Genomic DNA, 25,908 nt, shown 5'->3' with positions numbered 1-25,908 from the left:
AGGATTCATCAATCTACATCACATTTAGGTCTTCATCTGAAAAATGTGTTTGACCTTTACTGTGAATCATGCTGCTAATCGGAGAATCTTCAGACTCTGCAGTCTCCTTTTTCCACATTTAAATCATGCTGTAGGTCAAATGCTTTTCCATCTTTTTTTATTTTAATTCGTCTTATTTGTCAAATATTTCTTGGAGACAGCTTACGGTGGTGCCATGACATGAGGAACTGCAAGGAAAGGATGTTAGCAGTGCTTGGGAAATGATCAACAGATCTTTTCGAAAAGCAATATCAAATTGCATCCCTAACCAGAAAGTCAGGAGAATAAATCAAGTTGTAGTTAAATGGATAAGTAATATCATTAAGTAGGAGATTAAATTAAAAATAAATAAATAAATAAAAACTATTCTGGGAGAAAATGTTCTGGAGAATATATATAAGGAGAAATGTGATCAGCATACACTCATGAACAGTGTAATTCATGGGGAAGAAGGATGACTAGCACAAGTGAGTAAGGAGATGAAATGAGAGAAAAGTAGCCAAATAGGCCAAAGGAAACTGGAGGTGTGTAGGATATTAAGAAATCTTACCATGAATGCCATAGGATTGGATGAGATACCAGCCCACGTCATGGGAAAATGTAATTGAAATGATGGTGGTGTCCATAACCAGAATCTTTAAGAGTTAGCACTGGTGGCATGCCAAGGGTGTTGCAAGAGGACAAAGTGTTCCTTTACATAAAAGAAGGCTATAACTCTAAGATTGTTTCAAATTATAAACTAATTAAAAATCTCATGAGTAGTGGTTAAGATATTAGAAAAGTTGGTTAAGAGCAGAGTTCAAGAATGGGTAGATAGAAATATCATACTCTATGGATGACAGCATGGCTCCATGAAGAGAGGTCCTAGGTCCTGTCTTAGTAATTTACTCTCTTTCTACAACTAAGTGACAGCTCAGTTGGCTAAGAGAAATGGATACACCACAATACAGCTGGACTTTCAAAGGTATTTCACAGGATACCACATGGATCCCTATTATGTTAGTTGGAGCAAGTGGGAATGGACATGAAGAGGGTTGCTAATGGCCAGAAATCAGAGAGTGGAATATGATGGAAAGAGAAATAGGTGACCAGCATGCTGCAGGACTTATTTGGGCCACTACTGTTCAATTTGTACATCAGTGATATTGGGGATGATCTAATAGGAAATATCCAGTTGTATGCTAATGATGTTAAACTGGGAAAGGCAAAGTTAATGTCCTGCAAGATTATTTGAATAAACTGACAGCATGGGCAAAGGATAATGGATAGATGTACAGGATTTTATGATAGTGAAAAATTAAACAATACTTTGGTGAATAAAAAAAGAAGTACATAAAATAATCAGAAACATCAACAAGAAATGAAGTCCAACTCAGAGAGCCATAAATAATGAAAATGGTAAAATCTTGATGAACACAGAAGATATAGAGGAAAGATGGACAAGAAAGATGAACAAGCCAGCCTGGTTGGCATATTCGCTCTCCAGCCAAAGGGCTGCAGGTTCAAATCCCACCGTGGGCATGGATGTTTGTGATTGTTTATGAAAATACTAGTGGTAGTGGTGGGCGGTAGACAGCATTTGTGCAGATGACGAGGGGTAGTTGCGGTTGGTGGAGAAGGAGAGCCATAGCTTAGGTACCCTGCCTCAATGAGTCTTTGAACTCCCTGGAGGTGTTATGTAATAATAATAATAATACTGTTCAGAGTTATATAATGATGAATTGAGGGAAATATCACCACCAAGCACAGATGGAGAAAGATATACTGAGGGATGAGGTTGTAAAGGCAATAAAACATCTGAAAAACTATAAAAACCCTGGGAATGATGAGATAACTGGAGAGAGAGGGGTTTAAACATGGTAGTGAGGTAATAATAGACCAACTGCACCAGCTATATAACATGGTAAAACACCAAAAGATTGAACAAGATCAATTTTAATACCTATGTACAAAAAAGGAAGCAAAATAAACTGCAAAAAATTACAGAATAATAGCTAGTACTTTTGATGATATTAACAGAAAGAATAAGGAAACTAATGGAAGAAAATCTGAAAAACAAGCAAGCAGGATTTCGAAGAGACAGAAGCACTATGCACCAAATACTAATGTTAAAATTAATTGTGGAGGAACCTTTATGTAAAAATAAATGTTTATGTTTTGTTGACTTTCAGAAAGCATTTGATAGTATAGATCAGAAAGTAGCATGGACTGTACTAGAATCCTATGGTTGCAGAACATCAACGACAATGCAGAGGCTGCTGTGAGAAACTGTGGAGAAATAGGAAGATGGTTCTGGATAACAAGAGACATGAGACAAGGAGGCACAATATCCCCAAGCATCTTTATCCTGCTTTTAGAAAGAACAATGGATGTCATAAAGGTTAATATAAGGGAATTTCAATTCAAGATATTAAGATAAAACAACAACTTGTGATTTGCAGATGACATAGTCATTATTGAAGTTGAAGAGGATCTAGAAAGAACAGTGCTAAGTTAAGTGAAGATGGAAAGAGATATGGGCTGATAATGAACATCGATAAAACAAAAACAATGATATTCAGAGAGAGAGAGCGAGAGAGAGAGAAGAGGATGAAAAAGCAATTAAAGGTCAATAATCAAGTGCTGGAAGAGGTTAGGAACTTCACATACCTGAGGAGCAACATGGCGCATATTTAGACTAAGAAAGAAATACGATCCCAGATGACAAAAGCTAAAGTAATCCTACAGGCAATGGACAAGATATGGAAAAGTAAATCAGTGGGCTTTTCCATAAAGTTGAGACTGCTGGAAACATGCGTATTCACAAGTGCTCTCTATGGTTGCAAATCACAAGTAATGGCAAAGACACTGTGAGACAAATATTGGCTTTTGAATGTTATAGAAAGATTCTTTGAATTAGATGGGTAGTACAAAAGGTAACAAATGAAGAACTGTACTGCAAAGAAAATCTAATGCAGAAAATAATTCAAAGGAAACTAAAGTTTTTTGGACATATCTGCAGAATGAATAATAGTAGAGAAATCAAAACCTTGATACATGGTACAATGGATGGTATAAACAGAAGAGGACAGCCAAGGTGAGAGTGGGTAGATGATGTGAAAGAGTGGAAAGAGTTTGCAGGATTTAAGTCATCAGGTGGTGGACAGAGAGAAGTGGCAAAGGATAGTGGAACAGACATTGGACAGAGGCAATGATGATAATGACTACATGAAAAGTTACATCATTACTAACTTCTGACCAACAATTTTCCTCCACATTAATCTACTATCAAAACTTCAATATTATCAATGTCTTCTAAGGCACCTTTTACTGTATCAATCCACCTAGATATTGGTCTTCCTTGGGGTCTTTTTCCTGGCAGCTTGGCAAAGAACAGTTGTTTTGCTAATTTTTCCTCTCTCATTCTTAATGGTATTAACAACACCAAGCAAATTATTTTATAAAAAAGATGTTTATTAACTAGCTTATATTTCCCTGGATTTCAATTCAGCATCTTCAGAACACAAAGCAGCATATTATAGTTTACACATGACAGTGAATAAGTGAAATAATTTAAATTATAACAGACAAAAGATCCAAAGTACTAATTTGGCACCTTCTAATATAAAAAAAGAAGTATTATAGCTATGTAGGAGTTGATCTTAACTCAAAAATTTCTGGCAAATTAATGCAACCATAGTTGTTCAAGGTTAGAAGAATTCTTCATAGCCATGGCTAACTAGAAAAATAATCTTGCTGACCTGTAACAACTTCTAAACAGCATATTGGTTTTCTTCCATTTAATCCTGTGTAAAGGTGTGTCCAAAGAGTGGTCTACCAGTCCTGACTTGCCAAAATAATGGCAGCAAATGTATTTTTTATGTTCTCCAAGGTGGATGTTAACAGATCTTCCTGTCTGCCCATAGCAGGCCAAGTCACAGTCACAAGGAACTTCATTGTTGGCCGAGTGGTTAGTGTACTAGTCCAACCAACAGGTCATGGGTTCGAATCCCAGTGTGGACATGGATGATCATGATTGTCTTTAGGTGAAAGATAAATTTCATCACCCAGTGTGAGATCACCAGCTCACTTATTGGAGGCTTGAAGTGGCTGAAAAAGTTCCATGTTTGGTCTCTAGAGCAGGGTTTCCAAACTATGTAAAATATTATAAAAAAATTACAAAAATATATATATAATTGATAAAAATGAAAAAAAGAAAAACTCCTTAGCCCACCCAAGATACAAATGTACTATAGATTTAGTAATAACCTTTTGCAGGTGGTAACCACATTATAAAAAAAAAAAAAAACTAGCATATGCTAGGGGATGGAGTTTATCCTTAGGTGAGCAGATCTAATTGAACATGCAGTTTAAATGCAAAGGTCATATTTTATTAGTACTCTGGCTATCTTTTCTGATGTACCTCTAATATAGGGAATAGGAACAGTGATATTTTGTTCTTGTATTAGAGGAGGGAGAAGTAATTGGCCCATGTAGCATTTTATCTATTTTGTAGGAATTATCACCATTTAAGTTCTGTGGAAAGAGTTGTATCATTAGAACAAATCGCTCTGGTTCTGTGTATAAGTGTTTTCAGAAAACCATACTGCCTTGCTCTGAAGATGCTGGTTTGAAATCCAGCAAAATAAAAGCCTGTTAATAAACATCTTTTTTATAAAATAGTTTGTTTCGTGTTGTTAATACTGTTAAGAATAAATTACAAATAACATTCAACATCTAAGCTTGTCTATTAGATTGATAATTCCTCTCCCATTCTGTCTAAGTGACTGCACTACCTGAGATTATCTCTGGTAACACATTCCTGAATGCTAAAAATGTCAAGTTCTTTCTTAACATCCTCATTTTTAATACGATTGCCACTGATGCCACCTCTTCACTCCCCTAATCTTTCTCAGAGCTCTCATATCTCTGGTCTCCAGTCTTTATTCATCTGTTTTATTTCTAATCCAGCTCTCACATCCATAAATTAGCATTGGTTTGAACACTGTCTTGCATACACCTAGTTTATTTTTTAGACTAATTTCTCTCCTATTCCATAAAAATTTATACAGTTGACTTCTCACTACACCAGATTTCCTAATTCTGTTGTCTATTTCCATATATAATTTGCCATCTTCATTAAAAATTGTGCCCCAGAAGCTGAAATATTTTACTTGTTCTATAGGTACACCATTCAGGATGCAGTGGATATTTTCAATGTATCTGCATATTTTCATTATCTTTTGTCTTTTTATTGCTGGCTTTCATATCAAATTTAGTACAATAGCTATTCAATTTAGTCAGAGAATCTTGCAGACTTGTACTTGATTTATTTAGAAGTACAACATTATCTGTATAAAGTAAAGAGATGAGATTAACATCTCCAATTTTAATATCAAGTTTGATGCCACCTTCATTATATGATCCCTATACATGATGAATAACAGTTGAGATAATGTACATCCTGTCTCACATCTGATTTAACATCAAACCATTCTCTTGTACTACCTTCAATTCTAACTGCTGAACTTACAACTCAAATAAAGACTAAGTATTGCTTGATATAATGTCCCTTTGACACCACATAACTGTAGTGTTTTGAATAGCTTTCTCCTTGGCACCTTGTTATATGCTTTTTCCAAATCTACAAAACTTAAATACAAATCCTTGTTATATTCCCAAGATTTCTCAGTTAATTGTCTTAAAGTGAAAATCAGATCCTGACAACATCAGGATCTGATTTCTAGCCTGAACCCAGCTTGTTCTTCAGTAAGCTTCCCTTCCACATTATTTCTTAGTTGTTTTTCAAGTATAGCTGTATAAATCTTACCAGGAACATTCAGTAGGGAAATACCTCTGTAATTCTCACATTCAGTTTTATTTCCCTTTCTATAGATGGATTCTAAGAGAACTCTGCTCGAATCATCCCGAATTCTACCCTCAAATCATGCTCTCTGAATTATGCAATGAGGCAACTTTAAAACTTTTATACCTCCATGCCTGAGCATTTCTGGTCAAGTATCATCTACTCATGCTGCTTTTCCACATTTCAGGTTTTTAATGGCTTTTTCTACTTCAATTACTGAAGTATATTCCTGACTGGATAGTTAGGAGTTTTCTAACACTATGCTTTCACTGCTTGTTTCATTTGGCAATCTTACGAAATAATTACTCTATAATTATATTACAAGAATATCTTTATCTGATTCTTTTTACAGTACTCTTTCCTCAATTTCTAAGCTTTTTCAATAGCCTCCAGAATATTTTACCACCTTCCTGGTATTAATTTTCTATGTTCTTACCCAAGTTCTCCAATGACTTTTGCTTAGCTATCACACTTCTTCACTTTCTTACACTTGTCTCTGTATTCTCTAAGAGAATAAACTTTCAATATGCTTTCTTCTTTTCCTTCACTGCCTCTTTAACTTAGGAGTCTACCATGGAGTTCTGATTTTTCTATCCATGCAACCAACCTCCCCACATTCCTCTCTGGCTGGTATCAATGTTTTCTTCTGGATTTGCCACTGAATCTCCAATGTTTTGTTCCTGTTTTCAAACTCTCATTTTTTTCTTGAATAATATTTATGTATTTTAGTCTACAGTTCACCGAAAAGTTGCTAGCTCTGATTCATTTTAAAACTTTTTTATATACTCTTTTCAATATGAAATTCAATTTTATCCTGATCAAAACTAAACAGTAATCACTTCCTATTTCAAATCCTCTTTATACTCTTGTGTCCTGAACAGTGGGAAACATTACTATCAGCTTATAACATAGTCAATGAGACTTTTCTTATTAGTAACAATTTGTCCATGTCCTGAACAGAAATCCAGCAGGCACTTCCCATTATTATTAGCTTTGCTGTTTTCTCAAAATTTTCCCAAAACATTTCTGTAAGTATGGTAATCATTTCCTACTCTGCTGTTTAAGTCTCCAACAAGGCCAAATTTTCCTTCTTCACTGTGTCAGTTGCTTTCTCTAATGCCTCAAAAATTCCTCGACTTTTTCCTTAGTAGAATCTTCTGTGGGAAGGCCCAATAGAGTTCAAAATTGTTCAGTCTCATTGTCCAGTTCATCATTCTTATATCTGCCCATATCTCTCTACTTGATACACTGCATGCATTCAAGAAGATTATCCACATATTTCAGTGTTGAAAACTATAGATACTCTTTCTATTCCCTGGCTGTTATTGCCTGAATATAATATTTTGTATTTGTTGCTTTAAAAAAAAAAGTCACTTGTTTTTGTCATTTTTGTTTCAGTCACACATATTATGTCAATCTGATACTTATCCAATTCTTTAGCTAGCTCCAGTTCTTTCCTATTGAGGATTCTTATGTTGATAGTACTAATTTTGAACTCTGTTGATGTTGAGTTGGGATGTGTTCCAGTAGCTGACTTTTTGCTGATTACCTTGGTTCCCTGACAAAAACAATATGGAACTTATTTAACCTGACAATGACCCAGCCAGCATAAAATTCTGTCTTGTTGTACCATCATTTTTCACTATAGTTTAAGTCAATAAGAATACAATTTGGTCAGCTATATACCAAATTGCCAGCTCATCCTCATTTATTCAGTATCCAGGTAGATACCTAACAGAGTACCATGAGAAGGTGGGGATTGGACATTAGGTCAAAGCCCTGATCGGTTCTCCACATTCCCTAAAAGGCTATGCCTCCTTCCAGCTATACAGCTTTGACCCTTAAGCATCCCCTTGATTATAAATTAAATTAAAAATGCCAAGAAATTATATTCTTGGTTAATCTTTATTCAACTGTAAGCAAACAAAGTTTGCAGGTGAAATTTCTTCACAAATATACTATTTATATACAGAGGCTAATGGTTTCATATTAATTGTCTTGGTATTATCCCATAATGCAAAGCACACATCCTTTTGGGTGTGTATAATGCTATGCATTACAGGAAGGATCACTACCCAGACTGGTTTAGACCTTTACTGAGATATGTTAAAGTACAGGAATAGCTCTTCAAAAACTCTAATCGATCTACAAGATCACTCTAAATCTCACTGAATGATCCTAAATGATCACTACTGAACCCATTACTCCCGACAGGAAACTTGGTGGCTCCATTCAGTGACAGCCAAAAACCTGCCATCAAGAAGAGCCTCTCTAATCCCCAGAAAGCAACTATTAAATGTCATCAGTGAGAGCTAGACCCACAAGAGATATAAAGGTTGAAGTAATGCAGAAGTCATATATATCCCATATACAAGTAGTGAAAAGGTGTCACACCTTATTATTAAAACAAATTAAATTAAATTATTAAATTAATCTACACTTGTGGTATTCTTATTCTAACAACTGCATAGTTGGTGATGGTAGAGGAAGATATTTCTACAAGGAGGAATTGCATAGTTTTTCCTGATGATTGCTAATGATTGGCTTACATAACCAATATCAAACTAAAACACTCTGGATTAGAGCTAGTTGTAGAAAGTTTTTTCACTTATTTATAAAGTAAATTAAAAATGCCAAAGAATTATATTCTTGTTTAATCCTTTATCCAAGCAAACAAAGTTTGCATATGAAATTTCATCACACACTTTGTTTGCTTACACTTGGATAAAGGATTAACAAGAACACGATTTCTTGGCATTTTTAATTTAATTTAGTTAAATTCAATACATGACACTCAACTGAAGTGATGACAAGATGATCAGATACAAAGATGCCCAAGTATGCTGATTATAACAACTATAACACAAGTGTCCCTCTAGAGACTGTTCCTCCTTCCAACTTGATCACTGCTCCTTGTCTCTTGCATGATGACTAGTAATTTTTTGACAGTAAATCTGAAAGTGTGCATCTTATAATCAAAGAAATATGGTATATAACTAGAATCAAATCTTTAAATTAAAGATACCAAGAAATTATATACTTAGTTTAATCCATTTTCCAAGTGTAAGCAAACAAAGTTTGCGGCTGAAGTATTTTCAGGACTGGAGCAACTCGTGGTAAAGGTGGTATGATTTCTCATCACTTGCCTTAGTATCCTCTCCTTGAAAATATGTATAATGCTATGCATTAAGGGAAGAGTCACCACTAAGACTGGTTTTGACCTTTATTGAGGTCTCATCAGTGGGAGCCAGACCCAGAGGTTTACGCTTGGATAAAGGTTTAATCCATGGATTAAACCAAGTATATAATTTCTTGGTATTATTATTATTATGGGCAGCTCCAAGGAGTCCTTAGACTCATCGAGGGAGGCCCAACATCATGTCAAGAACAACTATTCAACATTCACACAGTATCTATCATACTTCTCCTTGAACTCATTTACAGTCATGGCACCCACAACAGACTCTGGCAGCTTATTCCACTCATTTACCACTCTCCAAGTAAAAAACCTAGCTCTAACACCCTTGCTAACCACACTCTTACCAAGCTTCCATGGATGGCCCCTAGTCCTACCACTACCAGTCCTATTCTCAAAAATATCTTCTGAATTAATCTTATAGAAACCCTTCAGTAATTTGAATGTCTCAATCATATCACCCCTTTTCCACCTATCAACCAATTTCTGCAGCCCACAAATCTTCAACCTGTTGTCGTAAGGTTCATTCCATAGTCCTGCTATTATCTTGGTCACTCGTCTCTGGATCCTCTCCACCTCCTCCCCATCAGAGAAGAAACCCTGGTGCCCATATCTGGGCACAGTAGTCTAGATGGGGGTCTTATCAAGGCTTGATACAGAGGAACAATAACCTGTTTGTCTCTGCTTGTTTTTCAGTAACCAAGTGATTTGATGAGCTGATTTTGCCACTTTTGCGATGTGTCCCCTAAACTTCAACTCCCTATCCACCAACACTCCCAAATCCCTGGCCTTGTCAATCTCCTGGAGTACAGTTCCACCAATGTGATATACTGCTGCTAATCTTTTCACCCCAAAATGCAAAACCTTACATTTTTCCACATTAAATTGACATCCATTCTCCTTAGCCCAGTCCTCCAAACTATCCAAATCATCCTGCAAAATTTTGACATCCTGAGCATTCACTATTGCTCTACCTAACTTTGCATCATCCGCAAACAGATGTACAGTTCCTCTCAGATCCTTTCCTATATAGTTAATGAACAAATTAAACAGTAGCGGTCCAAGAACAGAACCCTGCAGCACACCACTAGTCACAGGCCATCTTTTGGACTCTACTCCTGAATAAACCACTCTCTGATATCTCTCCATCAACCATCCTCCTATCCATCTCACCAACCCTATATGCATTCTCATATGCTGCAGTTTACTGATTAGAATTCCATGTGATATCCTATCAAGGGCTTTAGCAAGGTCCAGTAGAATCACTGTAAACCCATTACCCTTATCCAGTTCAGCCGTCACTGTGTTATAGAACATGAGCAAGTTAATGAGGCATGATCTACCCTTCACAAAACCATGCTGTCCCCCATAGAGTATCCCATTTTCATCTATCCAATCTTGTATTTTCCTCTTGACTATTTTCTCCAAGACCTTGACAACAATTCCTGATATGCTGATCAGCTGTTAATTTTCAACAGCAGTCTTGGAACTTCCTTTATGCAGTGAAACTATTTTCCCCTCTTTCCACCCCCTTGGGACTAACCCAGACTAGAGACTCAAATTAAACAAAATGGTCAAAGGCACTGACAATTCTTTAGCCGCTTCTTGTACGACACGAGCTGGTATACCATCCAATCCCGCAGATGAGTTGACATTGAGGTTTTGTAATAGACTATTCACCTCCACTTCATTCACCACAATTCCCGTATAAGCTATTTGTTCTTCCATTTCTGCAATGTCACCACATGGATGATATACTCTTGCAAAGTGCTCACTCAGTAATTCTATTATATCAACTGATTCGGTTACCTCCCTACCATCGGCATTCTTTAAAATCAATCTGCCATGTACATTTTTTCTTTTACTTGCAACATATCGAAAAAACTGTTTGGGATTCTCTTTAGCCTGCATGGCTAATGTTCTTTCATAATCCGCTTTTGCTTTTCTTACCACACTTGTTACCCTTCTGGCCTGGGCTTTATACCATTCATGTACCTGCAGGTCACCTTTCTCCTTAAATTCCCTCCACAGTCGTTTCTTTTTTTCAGCTCAAGCTTAATGGTGTTATTCATCCATTTAATCCCTACTTGATTTATTATTCGAACTCTAGGTATACAGTCAGCCATTGCCTCCTGCAAAAACTTCTTAACCACCTCCCATGCGCTATCAACATCCAGCCTTTGCAGTTTTACATGCCATGGTACTGAACCAATCAAACTCCTAAGCTTGTCATACTTACCAGCCCGATAATTCCACATGTACCCTTTCTTAATTGTAAATTCCACACCTTTAGCCACCTCCCAAGTCAAGACCCTATGATCACTCTCACCAATTGGTGGCAATGTGGTCATATTCATTACAGTCAAATCCTCAGATGCAATTACTAGGTCAAGCACTCTCTGACCCCTAGTATTTTCCATTATATGCTGTTGCAGATAGTTATCCCTTAATAACTGCATAAAAACCCAATTCCTTCCTCCCATGTGTCTGTCCTCTCCTCCCTCCAATCAATGCTACCATAGTTGAAATCTCCCATAATAATTACCTCCTTCCACTCATTTCTTCTATTTGCTTATGCATACTATCTCCACCATCTTTTCCATCACCTGGTCTATAGCAGCACCCAATTGTATATTTTGTTCTGCTAGCCTCAATCTCACATCAAATGACCTCAAATGTGCTCTTTTCTCTATCCTGCAATTCAACTTCTATTCTCCTTGGCTGCAGCTCATCAGCTAACATTAATAATACTCCTCCCTCCATTTTATTCTCCCTGTCATTCCTGAACACACTATACCCATCACATTCAATCCCACTAGCTATATCATCTTTAGTTAGCCATGATTCACTAATGCCAATAACCTGTGGTCTGGAAGTGCCAACCAAGGCCAAAAATTCTTCCTTCTTGTTCCTAATACTCCTAGCATTAGTATACATGAATTGCAGACCCCCATTAGCCCCATCCCTACCTTGATGCCTTATACTAACTATCCCATTCTGATTTGTTGTCCTTATTCGCTCGGGCATATTATACTCATTCATACACTCAACTGCCTCCCTAAGGTCTGCATATCTACTTACCCCTGTTAATAAATCTAGTTTCCCTGATTCTGCACATCCACTTCATTCAACAACACTTTTTCAAGTCTCCTTACACCGAATCCATTCAAATGCAAACCATCCATCTTATATAGATCCTTTCGCCTATCGAACTCACTCCACACGTCCACAAATTCCACACCACTCAACCTGCATAACCCACGCATAAAGTCATTTGCAATTATGGCCCTCCTCCTAAACTCTTCACTGTCATACAGTCACTCTTTTCTTTTGCTACCTCAAACAATTCATTCAGGTCCTCTATCATTTCCATTTTATCTCCTTTCAAATCATTCGTACCTGCCACTACTATCATTTCTTTCACCCTTTGCTTTTGCTCCCTAATAGACTCGCTTACGTCCTTAATGGTCGCACCAGGTTGGTACGATTTTGTCAAATTCTCTACTATCACACCTCGTACTAATGAATCTCCATACAGCACTCACTCCTTCATTTTGTTTACGTTCACAATCATACTTTTTTTTATTGGCTGGTACACTCGGTAGACATTTGTGCATACGCTCCAGCTGCCACTTTGCTCTATGTATCGCTCCACTCAACAGTGCGATCTCACTTATTGCATCTATCTCATCTTTTTTATTATCTGTTAAACCATTAATTTGCTCTGTATTAATACCTTCATTCACACTTTCTACATTCACGCCCTCATAGCTCTCTGGTACAACCTCGCAATTTCTTATCATATCACTATTTTCTACATTCTGAAATTTGACAAAAATATCACACTCACGACCTGAAATACACTTTAATTCCTCATTTTCCTTACATTTTCTACACACATTCACTCCATTATCATCATCTAACCATACTCCAACCGCTCTCCACAAAGCATACATTTCGCAAATAGTACATTGAATAATCTCCTTTATATTACAGTTATTATTATACAAAGATGGCAAACCATTATTACTAGCCGCCATTTTCCTTCTTACTGGAGCCATGTGCATGCTTCTGTCGTATTTTATCAAATTAATAATTGAAACACCAAAAACACACAAACAGACACACTAAGATACGAAAAGCAAACAAAACTACGTAATATTCAAGCAAAATTGTCAATGATAACTTAAAATAACACTTATCTTATCAGGAGCTCTCAACAAACACTACAAACCACGAGTCCCTCTAGCAGCACCCCCCCCTATATCTTAAATTTATAGTATAATCAAGTGAAAAAAAAACTTCCAACAACCTTTCTCTAATCCAGAGTGATTAAATAATAAGGTGTGACACCTTTTGGCAACTGGTATAGGAAAATATGACTTCTGCATTACTTCAACCTTAGTATCACCTCTGGGTCTGGCTCCCACTGAGGAGACCTCAATAAAGGTCAAAACTCGTCTGAGTAGTAACCCTTCCCATGATGCATAGCATTATACATGTCTGTAAGGAGATGTGCTTTGCATTATGGGATACTAAGTCAAGTGATGTGAATCATACCACCTTTACCAGAAGTTCCCCAGTCCTGAAAATACTTCAGGCACAAACTTTGTTTGCTTACACTTGGAAAATGGATTAAACCAAGTATATCATTCCTTGGTATCTTTAATTTATAGTATAACCAAGTGAAAAAACTTCCAACGATCAAATCTTTGTTACCATTTTGAGAATTTCATTATAGAAATTATTACTGCTCACTTCTCAGCTTCACAACAGAAAAGAACCTAGTTATAGAAGAGATACTCAATGTTTTATAACCCTTCCCCCCCTTTTTTTTTCACAATAGTGCAGTTAGTAGGAATATTTATACAAGGGCTTGAAAATTGAAAACATACCTAATTTGTACATCATGTCCAGGCTGACAAGTATCAACAAGGTCATCTTCAAGAACAACCCACATTGACCTTGGTAAAGAACCAACAATCAAATGATGTACTTGTTCCTGAATCTTAATTTCTTGATAGTCTCGACACAGATTTGCATTCAGCTCTAAATGAATAATTCATAAAATTTTAAGATTGTTATTTTTACAATGAATATGGTGCATAATTTCATAATTTATGCATACTAGCATATGAATGTCAAAAACTGCTATTAAAAATATGGGGAGAGATACTAAATTCTGTTTCACTTTAAAATGTAGCTTGAATTCTTTTTTTTTCTTTCTTAACCTGCTTTATATATAACATACCAAAAACACTGAAAAAAAGAGCATGGCATACTTCATTATTATTATTATTACATTTTGGCTCTTATTTTTGATAAAAACATAAACTTGTGTTATATGTTTCTTTCCTGTTCTTTAAATCAGCAAAATCCGAGAAACTGAAGTTTCATTGTAGCTTACATTTAATGCATATTAAATTTATAATTCACAGTATTTCTAAGTAAACAATAGTTTACTTAGAAATACTGTAATAGTCATAATGAACGTATATAACATAATGAAAGTTTACAACAATAAAGAATGACGTATATAGAAGTATTAGAAGACATATGTATTTAATATGTAGAAGCAAAGTTATAGAAAACAATCAGCATGACTAGAGCAAAATGATACTTCAGAGAAAATTATAGACTTAAATCAACTTTAACTCACAGTAAGTATTAAACTGTAAGGTCAGAAGCCCTGGTTGGTTCTCTGCATTTCTTTAAAGGCTATGTGGAGGTCTCCTGTCAGTTATTCAGCTTTGACCCTTAAACACCCTTAAGGGTCAAAGCTACATAACTGACAGGAGACCTCCACATAGAATTTAAAGGAATGCAGAGAACCGACCAATTTCTGACCTAATTTCCAATCTCGTAGCATATCCTGTTAGGTATTTACCTGGATACCGAACAAACAAGGATGGGCTGGCAATTTGAGGCTTAGCCAACAAAACTGAATTCTTATTGGCTTCAACCACAATTTAAAATGATTGAACAACATGACAGATTTCACGCTGGATGGGGCATTGCCGGGTTAAACAAAGCCCAATGTTGTGTTCGCCAGGGAACCAGGGAAAATAGCAAAAAGTCAGCTACTGGAACAAATCCTAAAACCCACCCTAACTCAATATCACAAGAGTTCAAGATCGGCACAAGCAATATAAGAAGCCTGAATTGCAAAGAAATAGAGCTAGCTGAAGAATTGGATAAGTACCAGATCGACATAATAGGAGTGAAATGATTGTCACACATACAAAAATATTTTGGGAAAATTTGGAGAAAAGAGCAAAGTTAATAATAATGGCAAATACCCGTTGGATTTCTTCTCAGGACTTGGATTAGTTATTACTAAACACAGTGTTGCAACATAAAAATGTGCACATATTCACATGGAGAGAAGAGGCAAAGAATAGGAAAATTCGCATTGACTAAGTTATTGTTGATAATGATGTTTTCTCACTAGTGTAGGACACTAGAGTGTGCAGAGGAGTTGAAATTGGAAGTGATCACTATTTAGTCTTGAGCAGGATAAAATTGAATTTCATATTGAAAAGAATAACATGTAAGAAAGTTTTAAAGCGAATAAAAGGTGAGAAGCTCTCGGATGTGAACTGTAGACTAACATACACAAACATGACTGAAGAAAAAATGAAAGCGTTTGGGAACAGGTACCAAACCTTGGAGATTCAGTGGCAAATTCAGAAGAAAACATTGATTGATTCAGCCAGGCATAGGGTGAGGTAGTCTGCAAGGATAAAAAATCAGAACTCCATGGTGGACACAGGAAGTTAGAGGCAGTGAAGGAAAAGAAAAAAGCATATCAAATGTTTCTAGTAAATAAGTCAGCTTGTGCTCTTAGAGAATAGAGAGAATATAGGAAATAAATATCAGGAAGGTGACAAGATATTCTGGAGGCTGTTTATAAAGCTCAGAAATGGAGGAAAGAGTGTTGTAAAAGGAATTACAGATGATAAAGGTGACATGAAAACAGGAGAAAAAGGTATTCTTGTTGTATGGAGTAATTACTTCAAAAAATTGCTAAATGAAACAATCAGTGATAGCACAATGGTAAAAAACACTCAACAGGCATGCAATCAGAAATATATATCCATACTTGAAGTAGAAAAAGCCATCAAAAGACTGAAATTTGGAAAGGCAGCAGGAGTAGATGATATTTGACTAGAAATGCTCAAGTATGGAGCTATAAAGTCTTGCAGTGAGTGCACTGCATAGTTGAGAAGGTAATGACAGAGGGACGAATTCCAGATGATTGGAGTAGAGTTCTCATAGTACCCGTATATAAAAAGAGAAATAAAACTGAATGTGAAAATTACGGAGATATTTCCCTACTGAATATTCCTGGTAAAATTTATACAAGTATACATGAAAAACGGTTGAGAAGGATTGTGGAAGAGAAGCTTAGTGAAGAACAAGATGGATTCAGGCAAAACAGATGTTGTCACGATCAGGGAAATGAAAATTGTTCTTAACACATTCGCTGCCAACTACGAGTATACTCATATTTGGTATATGAGCCTCACAAGCCAACTACAAATATACTCATATGTCATTAGAAATATATACACATTAGCACAAGCATAATGTTTAATTTGCCATTTTAATAGCAGTATCAATTCCTTACATCCTCGTATAAAGTTTACCATGGAAATTGAAAAAGACGACAAGTTATCCTTTTTAGACGTCCTTCTCATCCGTTCACCTTCTGGTATTCTTACAACAACAGTTTACAGAAAACCAACTTTCACAGGTCGTTATATTCTCAAAGAATCTGCTCATCACCCTTGTCAAAAAACAGGAGTCACAAAATGTTTTATCCGACGAGCCAAAACTAACAGTTCAACTTCTCATTTATTACAGAAGGAACTTTCGACTATCAAACATCACATGAAACTAAATGGCTTCGCTGACTTTTCGATTCTTACAAACCAACACAGAACAACCAAGATTCAATATGTTGAGTTCCAATTCCTTACATTTCCGGGATTTCAGAACCAATTTCGAGAATTCTAAAGAAATATGATCTAACAGCCACTTATACACCTATTAACAAATTATCCAACCATTTTCCTTCATCTAAAGATAAACACTCGACCTTGTCTCTACCTGGTGTGTATCAAGTTCCTTGTAATTGTAATCTTTCTTACTTTGGACAAACTGGACATTCCATAGAAAAAAGAATTCAAGAGCATCAGTCATCAATTCAACACAACAAACCTGAGAAATCTGAATTAGCTCAGCATGGTTTAGAAACAAACCACAACATCCTTTGGTCCAAGACTCTCCTCCTACACAGATGTCACTACAAATTTGAATGTTTATTTAAAGAAAGTGTAGAGGGCTTACTTCAACGTCCTAACTTCAATCGTAATGACTGTATATCTATATCAAAAATTTGAGAAAGTTTAATCAGGATAACACATTAATTTTTTTTAAATTAATTAATTTATTTTATTTTTTTTTATCAGTCTAATGTTATTTAAGATCATTATATGAATTTCTGAATTAATATCTTTAATGATGTTTTTAAAAATGTTTACTCTTCTAATACTTAGTGATGACATCATGCAGCTCGTTCTATGTATGAATGATCAATTGTTTGTATTCCACTTTGTTTTTTAAAACTCGTATGTAGATTACTGACCTGCTATGCCAAGCACGAGTTAACCCATAATATAAGCACATTAATTTGGACCCAGGGCTTGTGAATAAAGTGGAAAGCACATCTGGGGGATTGGTAGAAGGAAAATAATTTCAGCAAAAGTATAGTATATTATAAGAGGTATTGTTGCTTAAACTGTGTATTTATTAATGCAAATAAAACAAATTTTTGAATTTTTTCAACATATACATATATTTATACACAATATATCATCATCTGAGTCATCGCTAGAGTCATCTGTAGGATTATAATCATCTTCGGAATCGGAACCAAATAATTCAGTCCATTCATCATCGCACATATTAGCATCATCATCAAATTCCTGATATGTACACTCATTTCATACAATTCAGTCCATTCATCATCGCACATATTAGCATCATCATCATCAAATTCCTGATATGTACCCTCAAGGGGTGTACAGGATATGAGAGTACTACATGAAAAATTTACATCATCACTAACTTCCTATGTACAATTTTCCTCAAAATCAGTCTGTTACTTTTCAAGACTCCAACATTATCAGATCTTATATTTCTATCGTCTAAGGCACTTTGTACCGTATCAATCCACCTATATCTTGGTCTTCCTCTGGGTCGTTTTCCTGCCAACCTGGCAGAGAACACTTGTTTTGCTAATCTTTTCTCGCCCATTCTGTTTAAGTGACCATACCACCTGAGATTAGCTATGCTAACGCATTCCTGGATGCTGACAATATCAAGATCTTTCCTAATATCCTCGTATTTAATGTGATATTGCCATTGATGCCATGTGTTCACGCCTATAATCTTTCTCAGGAATCTCATATCTGCGGTATCTAGTCTTTGGTCAAGTGTTTTACTTCTGACCCAGCTCTCAGATCCATAAGTTAAAACTGGTTTGAACACTGTCTTGTACACAGCTAATTTAGTGTTCCAACTAATTTCTCTTATATTCGATATGAATTTATTCAATTGACGTCCTACCATACCAGCTTTGTTGATTCTGTTGTCTATTTCGATATTTAATTTACCATCTTCAGTAAAAATCATGCCTAAGTAGCTGAAATGTTTTACTTCTTCTACAGGTACCCCGATCACAACACAGTTGACATTTTCAACAATTCTACCCATTTTCATTGTCTTTGTAATGCTGACCTTCATACCATATCTATTGCAACAGTTATTCAATTTAGTCAGGGAATCTTGCAAACTTGTAGCAGATTTATTTAGAAGTATAACATCGTCTGCATAAAGCAAAGAGCTGATATTAACATCTCCAATTCTGATATTATGTTTAATACCACTTTCGTTCATAATGTGATCCATATAGATAATGAATAACAGAGGGGATAATGTACATCCTTGTCTCACACCAGATTTAACATTAAACCATCTTCCTGTACTTCCTTCAATTCTAACTGCTGACTTACAACTCAAATAAAGACTAAGTATTGCTTGATATAATGCCCCATTGACACCATATAACTGTAGCGTATTGAATAGCTTCTCTCTTGGCACCATGTCACATGCCTTTTCCAGATCGACAAAACTTAAATACAGATCTTTGTTATATTCCCATGCTTTCTCAACTATTTGTCGTAAAGTGAAGATCTGATCCTGACAGCCTCTATTTGGTCTGAATCCAGCTTGTTCTTCACCAGGCTTTTCTTCCACAATTCTTCTCAACCGTTTCTCAAGTATACTTGCATAGATCTTCCCAGGAACACTCAGTAGGGAGATACCTCTGTAATTCTCACACTCAGTTTTATTTCCCTTCTTATATATGGGTACTATTAGAGCTCTACTCCAATCATCAGGAATTCGCCCCCTTGTCCAGGCTTTCTGAACTATGCAGTGCAGCCACTGTGAGACTTTTATACCACCATACTTCAGCATTTCTGGTTGAATATCATCTACTCCTGCTGCCTTTCCACATTTCAAGCCTTTGATGGCTTTTTCTACTTCAAGATAAGGATATGTATTCCTGACTGCATGCCTGTGGAGTGTTTTTTTACCACTGTGCTATCATCACTGCTTGTTTCATTTAGCAGTTTTTCAAAGTAATTACTCCGTACTTCAAGGATATCTTTTTCTCCTGTTTTCATATAACCTTTATCATCTCTAACTCCTTTTACAGCACTCTTTCCTCCATTTCTAAGCTTCTTCAACAACCTCCAGAATATCTTACCACCTTCTTGATATTTATTTTCTATGTTCTTGCCAAAGTCCTCCCATGACTTTTGTTTAGCTAGTTTTACACAGTGTTTCGCTTTCTTACATTTGTCTCTGTATTCTCTAAGTGCAAAAGCTGACTTATTTGCAGGAACTTTTGATATGCTTTCTTCTTTTCCTTCACTGCCTCTTTAACTTCCTGTGTCCACCAGGGAGTTCTGATTTTTTTATCCTTACAGACAACCTCACCACATGCCTCTCTGGCAGAATCAATCAATGTTTTCTTCAGAGTTTGCCACTGAATCTCCAAGGTTTGATTCCTGTTCTCAAACTCTCATTTTTTCTTGAATAATCTTTCTGTATTTTAGTCTACAGTTCACATCTGAGAGCTGCTCACCTGTTATTCGCTTTAAAACTTTCTTACATGTTATTCTTTTCAATATGAAATTCAATTTTATCCTGCTCAAGACTAAATAGTGATCGCATCCAATTTCAAATCCTCTGTACACCCTGGTGTCCTGCACCAGGGAGAAAACATCACTATCAACAATAACATATTCAATGAGACTTTTCTTATTCCTTGCCTCTTCTCTCCATGTGAATTTGTGCACATTTTTATGTTGGAACATGGTGTTAGTAATAACTAGTCCATGTCCTGAGCAGAAATCCAACAGATATTTGCCATTATTATTAGCTTTGCTCTTTTCTCCAAATTTTCCCAAAATATTTTTGTACGTCTGACACTCATTTCCTACTCTGCTATTTAGATCCCTAACAAGGACTAACTTTTCCTTTTTTTATTGTGTCAGTTGCTTTTTCTAAAGCATCAAAAAATTCCTCCATTTCTACCTTAGTAGAACCTTCTGCAGGACCATAGGCACAAATAAGTCTCATTGTCCAATTCCCCATTCTGATATTTGCCCACATCACTCTACTTGAAACTGTCTGCCATTCAAGAAGATTAGCCTCGTATTTTGTGTTGAATACTATGGCTACTCCTTCTTTTCCTTGATTGTCATTTACTGAATATAAAATTTTGTATTTATTATTCAGAAAGATCTCACCAGTTTTTGTCTTTTTTGTTTCAGTCACCCCTATTATGTTGATCTGGTACTTATCTAATTCCTCAGCTAGCTCCATTTCTTTGCCATTCAGCCTTCTTATGTTGATAGTACCGATCTTTAACTCTGGTGATGTTGAGTTGGGTGTGCTTTCAGATTTGTTCCAGTAGCTGACTTTTTGCTGTTTGCCCTGGTTCCCCTGGCAAAAACAACGGGGGCGTTGTTTACCCGGGTGACGCCCCAGCAGGCATGAAAATTAACATGAGCTTCTAATCTTCATATTAGCATAAACTTCTAATTCTTCATCGGTAAGCTTTCTTTTAATGGCCATGGTGTAATCGAAGGTTTTTATTTTGATAATTTTAAATAATTGTAAGACTAGATGCAATAAACCTTACTGCACTGAATGCTGAACATCACCGATTCTGAAATCAAGTTACACAGTCATCAGCGCATGTAAGACATAGTTGGGGGGTGATATGAGATAACTCGTAGTTGGAGTATACAACAAAATTCTGTCTGATAAGCCAGCTATGAGATAACTCGTACTGACCCTGTAGAAGTAAAAGTGAGGTAACAAACTATGCCCGAGGAGCGTGGCAGCGAATGGGTTAATCAATTAAATATCCCAAAAGAAAATATCATTGGTATAACAACAGATGGAGCTCAAGCCATGTCTAGTATGAATGTTGGTTTGTTGAGATTATTATTCAGAGACACAAAAAGATTAACAAGACATGAAATAATTTCTCACTGCATTTTGCACCAAGAAAATTTTTGAGTGCAAAAGTTTTGAAAATATCCAATGTTGTTCCACCCATTATTAAAATTGTGAATTTTATTAGATCTTGAGGACTGAATCATCATGAATTTAAGGAATTTTTGAGAGATATGCAAAGTGAATATGGCCATATTCTTTTTAACACCAAGGTTTCGGTGATTAAGTCATGGCACAATGCTTAAGCATGTGCATGATTCGAAGAGTGAAATTCAGTTATTCTTGGAGTTGAAAGATAACCCATTTCCAGAATTTAGTGACAAGGACTGGACGTGCGACTTTGCATTTTGCATTGATTGACATTACTCAACATTTGAATGAATTAAATGTAAATCTTCAAGGACAGAACAAACTTATTCATTAAATGAAATGTAAAATAAAAGCCCTTGAAAATAAACTAAAAATTTGGAATTGGCAACTGGAATCTAATAATATAGCTCATTTCCCAATTTTGAGAAAAGAAAATCCACCTGAAATGAAAAAATGTGCAGAGGAAATACAAAGACTACAAGAAGAATTCAGTTTGCAGTTCAAAAACTTACGCGAAAATAAAACTAATTTTGATATTTGCTCATCACCCTTTAATATAGACGTTGAAAGGGTTCCTAAAGAAATTCAAATGGAAATCATTGATATGCAAAGCAACACTGAACTAAGAAATAAGTTTCAAAACGATAGTCTTATTGACTTTTATAAGAGTTACTTTATAACAGATAAATTTTCATTGCTGGCTACCCATTCCAGTCAAATAATGAGTTTATTTGGTAGAACTTATCTGTGTGAACAACTCTTTTCAAAAATGAAAATTGTAAAAAATGATCGTCGAAATCACCTTGATGATGAACAACTAAAAAATTGTATTAGAGTTGCAATTTCAAACATAACTCCCAATATCGAAAAACTTGTTAATGAGAAACAGAGCCAAATATCTCGTTAATTAAATTTCAGCAGCTATTTAATTCCTTTTGATTAAAAAAAATTATGTATGTATACCTGTGTATATATTGAAAATATTATTAATAAAAAGTAAATCAAATTAAAAGAACTTTTCATTGTAAATCTATGTTAAAAATAAATCCCACCCATAAATTAAAATTTTTTGATTAATATATTAAATTATTTAATATTGTGTTCATTGCGGCCTGTATGGAATATTAAGTTTTCAACTGTGAACCACTGAAGAACAAAGGTTGTTCATTACTGATTTAGACAAAACCCTAACAGAAGGAAATATCAAATTAGCAGTAATAACAGAAACAAAGAAAAAACAAAAAAGGTTCAGATGTTGAAAGTTTATTTTTCACTTGGTTAGACTATAATAAATTTAGTTTAATCCTTAATCCAAGTGTGAACAAACAAACAACGCCGGGCAACTCGTTCACGAGTTGCCCGGTGTTGTTTGTTTGTTCACACTTGGATTAAGGATTAAACTAAATTTATTATAGTCTAACCAAGTGAAAAATAAACTTTCAACATCTTTCTCTAAATCTAGAGTAATTTAATAAAAAGGTGGCACACCGTTTGGCAACCCCTATAGGTAGAAATGACCTTGCTAATGCTTCTGCCTGGTATCTCCACTTGGGCCTGGCTCCCACTGAAGAGACCTCAATAAAGGTCGAAACTAGTCTGGATAGTGGCCCATCCCGTAATGCATAACATTATACATATTCGCAAGGAGATGTGTTTTGCATTATGGCAGATACTGAGATAGGAGTGATGTTAGCTTGCTCCATCTTTGCAACGAGTTGCTCGGTGTTGTACCACCTTACCTAGTCCTGAAGATACTTTCAGGCACAAACTTTGTTTGTTCTCACTTGGATTAAGGATTAAACTAAATTTATTACAGGTTCAGATGAAATGGATAATTACATCTATATCTATAGTGGAGTCAAAAAGGAAGAAAGAGCAAAAGCAGGAGTAATAATTTTTATTCACAAATCAATTTTAAAAAATATTACACATTACAAATACTGGAGGAAGAGAATTCTAGAATTAAGATTACAAATAAGCCGTCGCTTCCTGACTATTATTGGTGTCTATGCTCCAGAGGAAGGAGGATAGCAATGGCTTTTATTCAGATTTATAAAAAATAATAGATAAAATAAACACAAATGATTACTGTATAATGGGAGATCCAATTACTGGATAATGGGAGACTTTAATGTCAGAGTAGGGAACATTCCACTAGGTACATATATAGGAACAAATGGTGAAACAACATACAATAAAAATGGATACAGACTTATGGATTTTTCTGCATATAATAACTTAAAAATTATTAACACTTTTTTCAGGCATAAAGATTACCATAAATTCACTTGGGAAATAAGAAACCTAAAAAAGTATAAATAAACTATAATAAACTATATAATAGCTAATAGGAAAACAGCTAATATGATACTGGATAACTTGGTATTTAGAAGTGCAGAAATAGAATCTGATCATTATCACTTAGAAGGAAAATTAAGAATATCCCCAAGATGGTTTAAAATTGACCAAATCAGTGCTAAGAGAAATCTCCAGGAATCTTTCAGAGTTCAACTGTTGGATGATCAAAGTATCAACTACCTTTATTCACAAAGAATAAATGGAAAATTAGAGCAAATAAAAGAAAATGATGATAGAGAGATAGAATGAAATAATTTAAAAAACATATTGATAAATGCAGCAACAGAATGCCTTGAAACAAAAAGTAAATGGAAGAAGAGAAAAGAAATAAGAAACTGGGATAAAGCCATTGAGGCAATAATCAAAGATAAGAAAGAAGCACATAAACAATGGATAAACACAAAATCACTAGAAGCAAAAATTAATTATAAATACAAAAGAGCAATAGCAAAAAAAGCATGTTGAAAAAAGAATAGAGAAACATGGAATAACTTCATAGTGAAATTGGAAAGAGATCTTACTGTGACGAGACCAAATACATACAAAATTCTAAGGAATGTCAACAAGGAGGTAAAAGAGTGAAACTTGAAATAATCAGAGAGAAAGATAGTAACAAATCAAAAACTAATATAATGTTTACTAAAAATAAGATTACAAGAAATCCAACAAGAAATACAGCAAAAAATATCAGAGAAATCTCCTGGAGACGATGGAATAAATATAAAATTGTGCTTAAGGGTCAAAGCTGTATAACTGAGAGGAGACTTCCACATAGACTTTAAAGGAATGTGTGAAAACCAAACCGACCAGGGATTCTGAAAGGATGTCCAATCCTCACCTTCTCGTAGTACACCCTGCTGGGTATCTACTTAAATACTAAACGAATGAGGATTGGTTGGCAATTTGGGATTTGGTCGACCAAATTGTATTCTTATTGGCTTAAACCAAAATACACAATGATGGCACAACATGACAAAATTCATGCCGGCTGGGACTTGTTTTCACCAGGGAACCTGGGCGAACAGCGAAAAGTCAGCTACTAGAAGAAATCTGAAAGCACACCCCAACTCAACATCACCAGAGTTGAAGATCGCTACTATCAACATAAGAAGCCTGAATGGCAAAGAAATGGAGCCTAGCTGAGGAATTAGATAAGCACCAGATCGATACAATAGGGGTGACTGAAACAAAAAAGACAAAAACTGGTGAGACCTTTCTGAGCAATAAATACAAAATGTTATATTCAGGCAATGACAATCAAGGAAAAGAAGGAGTAGCCATAGTATTCAACATTAAATATGAGGCTCATCTTCTTGAATGGCAAGCAGTCTCAAGTAGTGATATGGGCCAATATCAGAATGGGGAACTGGACAATGATACTTATTTGTGCCTTTCTCTAGAGCCTCAAGAATTTTTTGAGGCTCTAGAGAAAGCTACTGACACAATGAAAAAGGAAAAGTTGGTCCTTGTTGGGGATCTAAATAGCAGAGTAGGAAGTGATTCTGAGAAATACAAAAATATTTTGAGAAAAGTTGGAGAAAAGAGCAAAGCTAATAATAATGACAAATATCTGTTGGATTTCTGCTCAGAACATGGACTGGTTATTACTAACACCATGCTCCAACATAAAAATGTGCACAAATTCACATGGAGAGAAGAGGCAAGGAATAAGAAAAGACTTTTGACTATGTTATTGTTGATAGTGATGTTTTCTCCCTGGTGCAGGACACCAGAGTGTACAGAGGATTTGAAATTGGAAGTGATCGCTATTTAGTCTTGA

General features: G+C 35.5%; 1 protein-coding gene across 2 annotated transcripts in view; it reads right to left on the bottom strand.

Moving 5' to 3' along the window:
- Positions 1–25,908, bottom strand: part of LOC150098209 (uncharacterized) — a 271,336-nt gene that overhangs the window by 162,757 nt on the left and 82,671 nt on the right. For both annotated transcript variants that reach the window (XM_090406181.1, XM_090406182.1), the window contains exon 6: positions 13,976–14,129. In XM_090406181.1, coding sequence (XP_090262307.1) covers positions 13,976–14,129 — 154 coding nt within the window. The remainder of the gene's footprint in view (positions 1–13,975; positions 14,130–25,908) is intronic.

This window comes from Typopeltis vanoorti, chromosome 16, assembly GCF_054136105.1.
Source record: "Typopeltis vanoorti isolate ZY-2024b chromosome 16, IOZ_Tvanoo_1.0, whole genome shotgun sequence".
In the NCBI taxonomy this organism is placed as follows: Eukaryota; Metazoa; Arthropoda; class Arachnida; order Uropygi; family Thelyphonidae; genus Typopeltis; species Typopeltis vanoorti.
The sequence above is the reverse complement of the archived record's forward strand: the minus strand, read 5'-3'. Positions and strand labels throughout refer to the sequence as shown.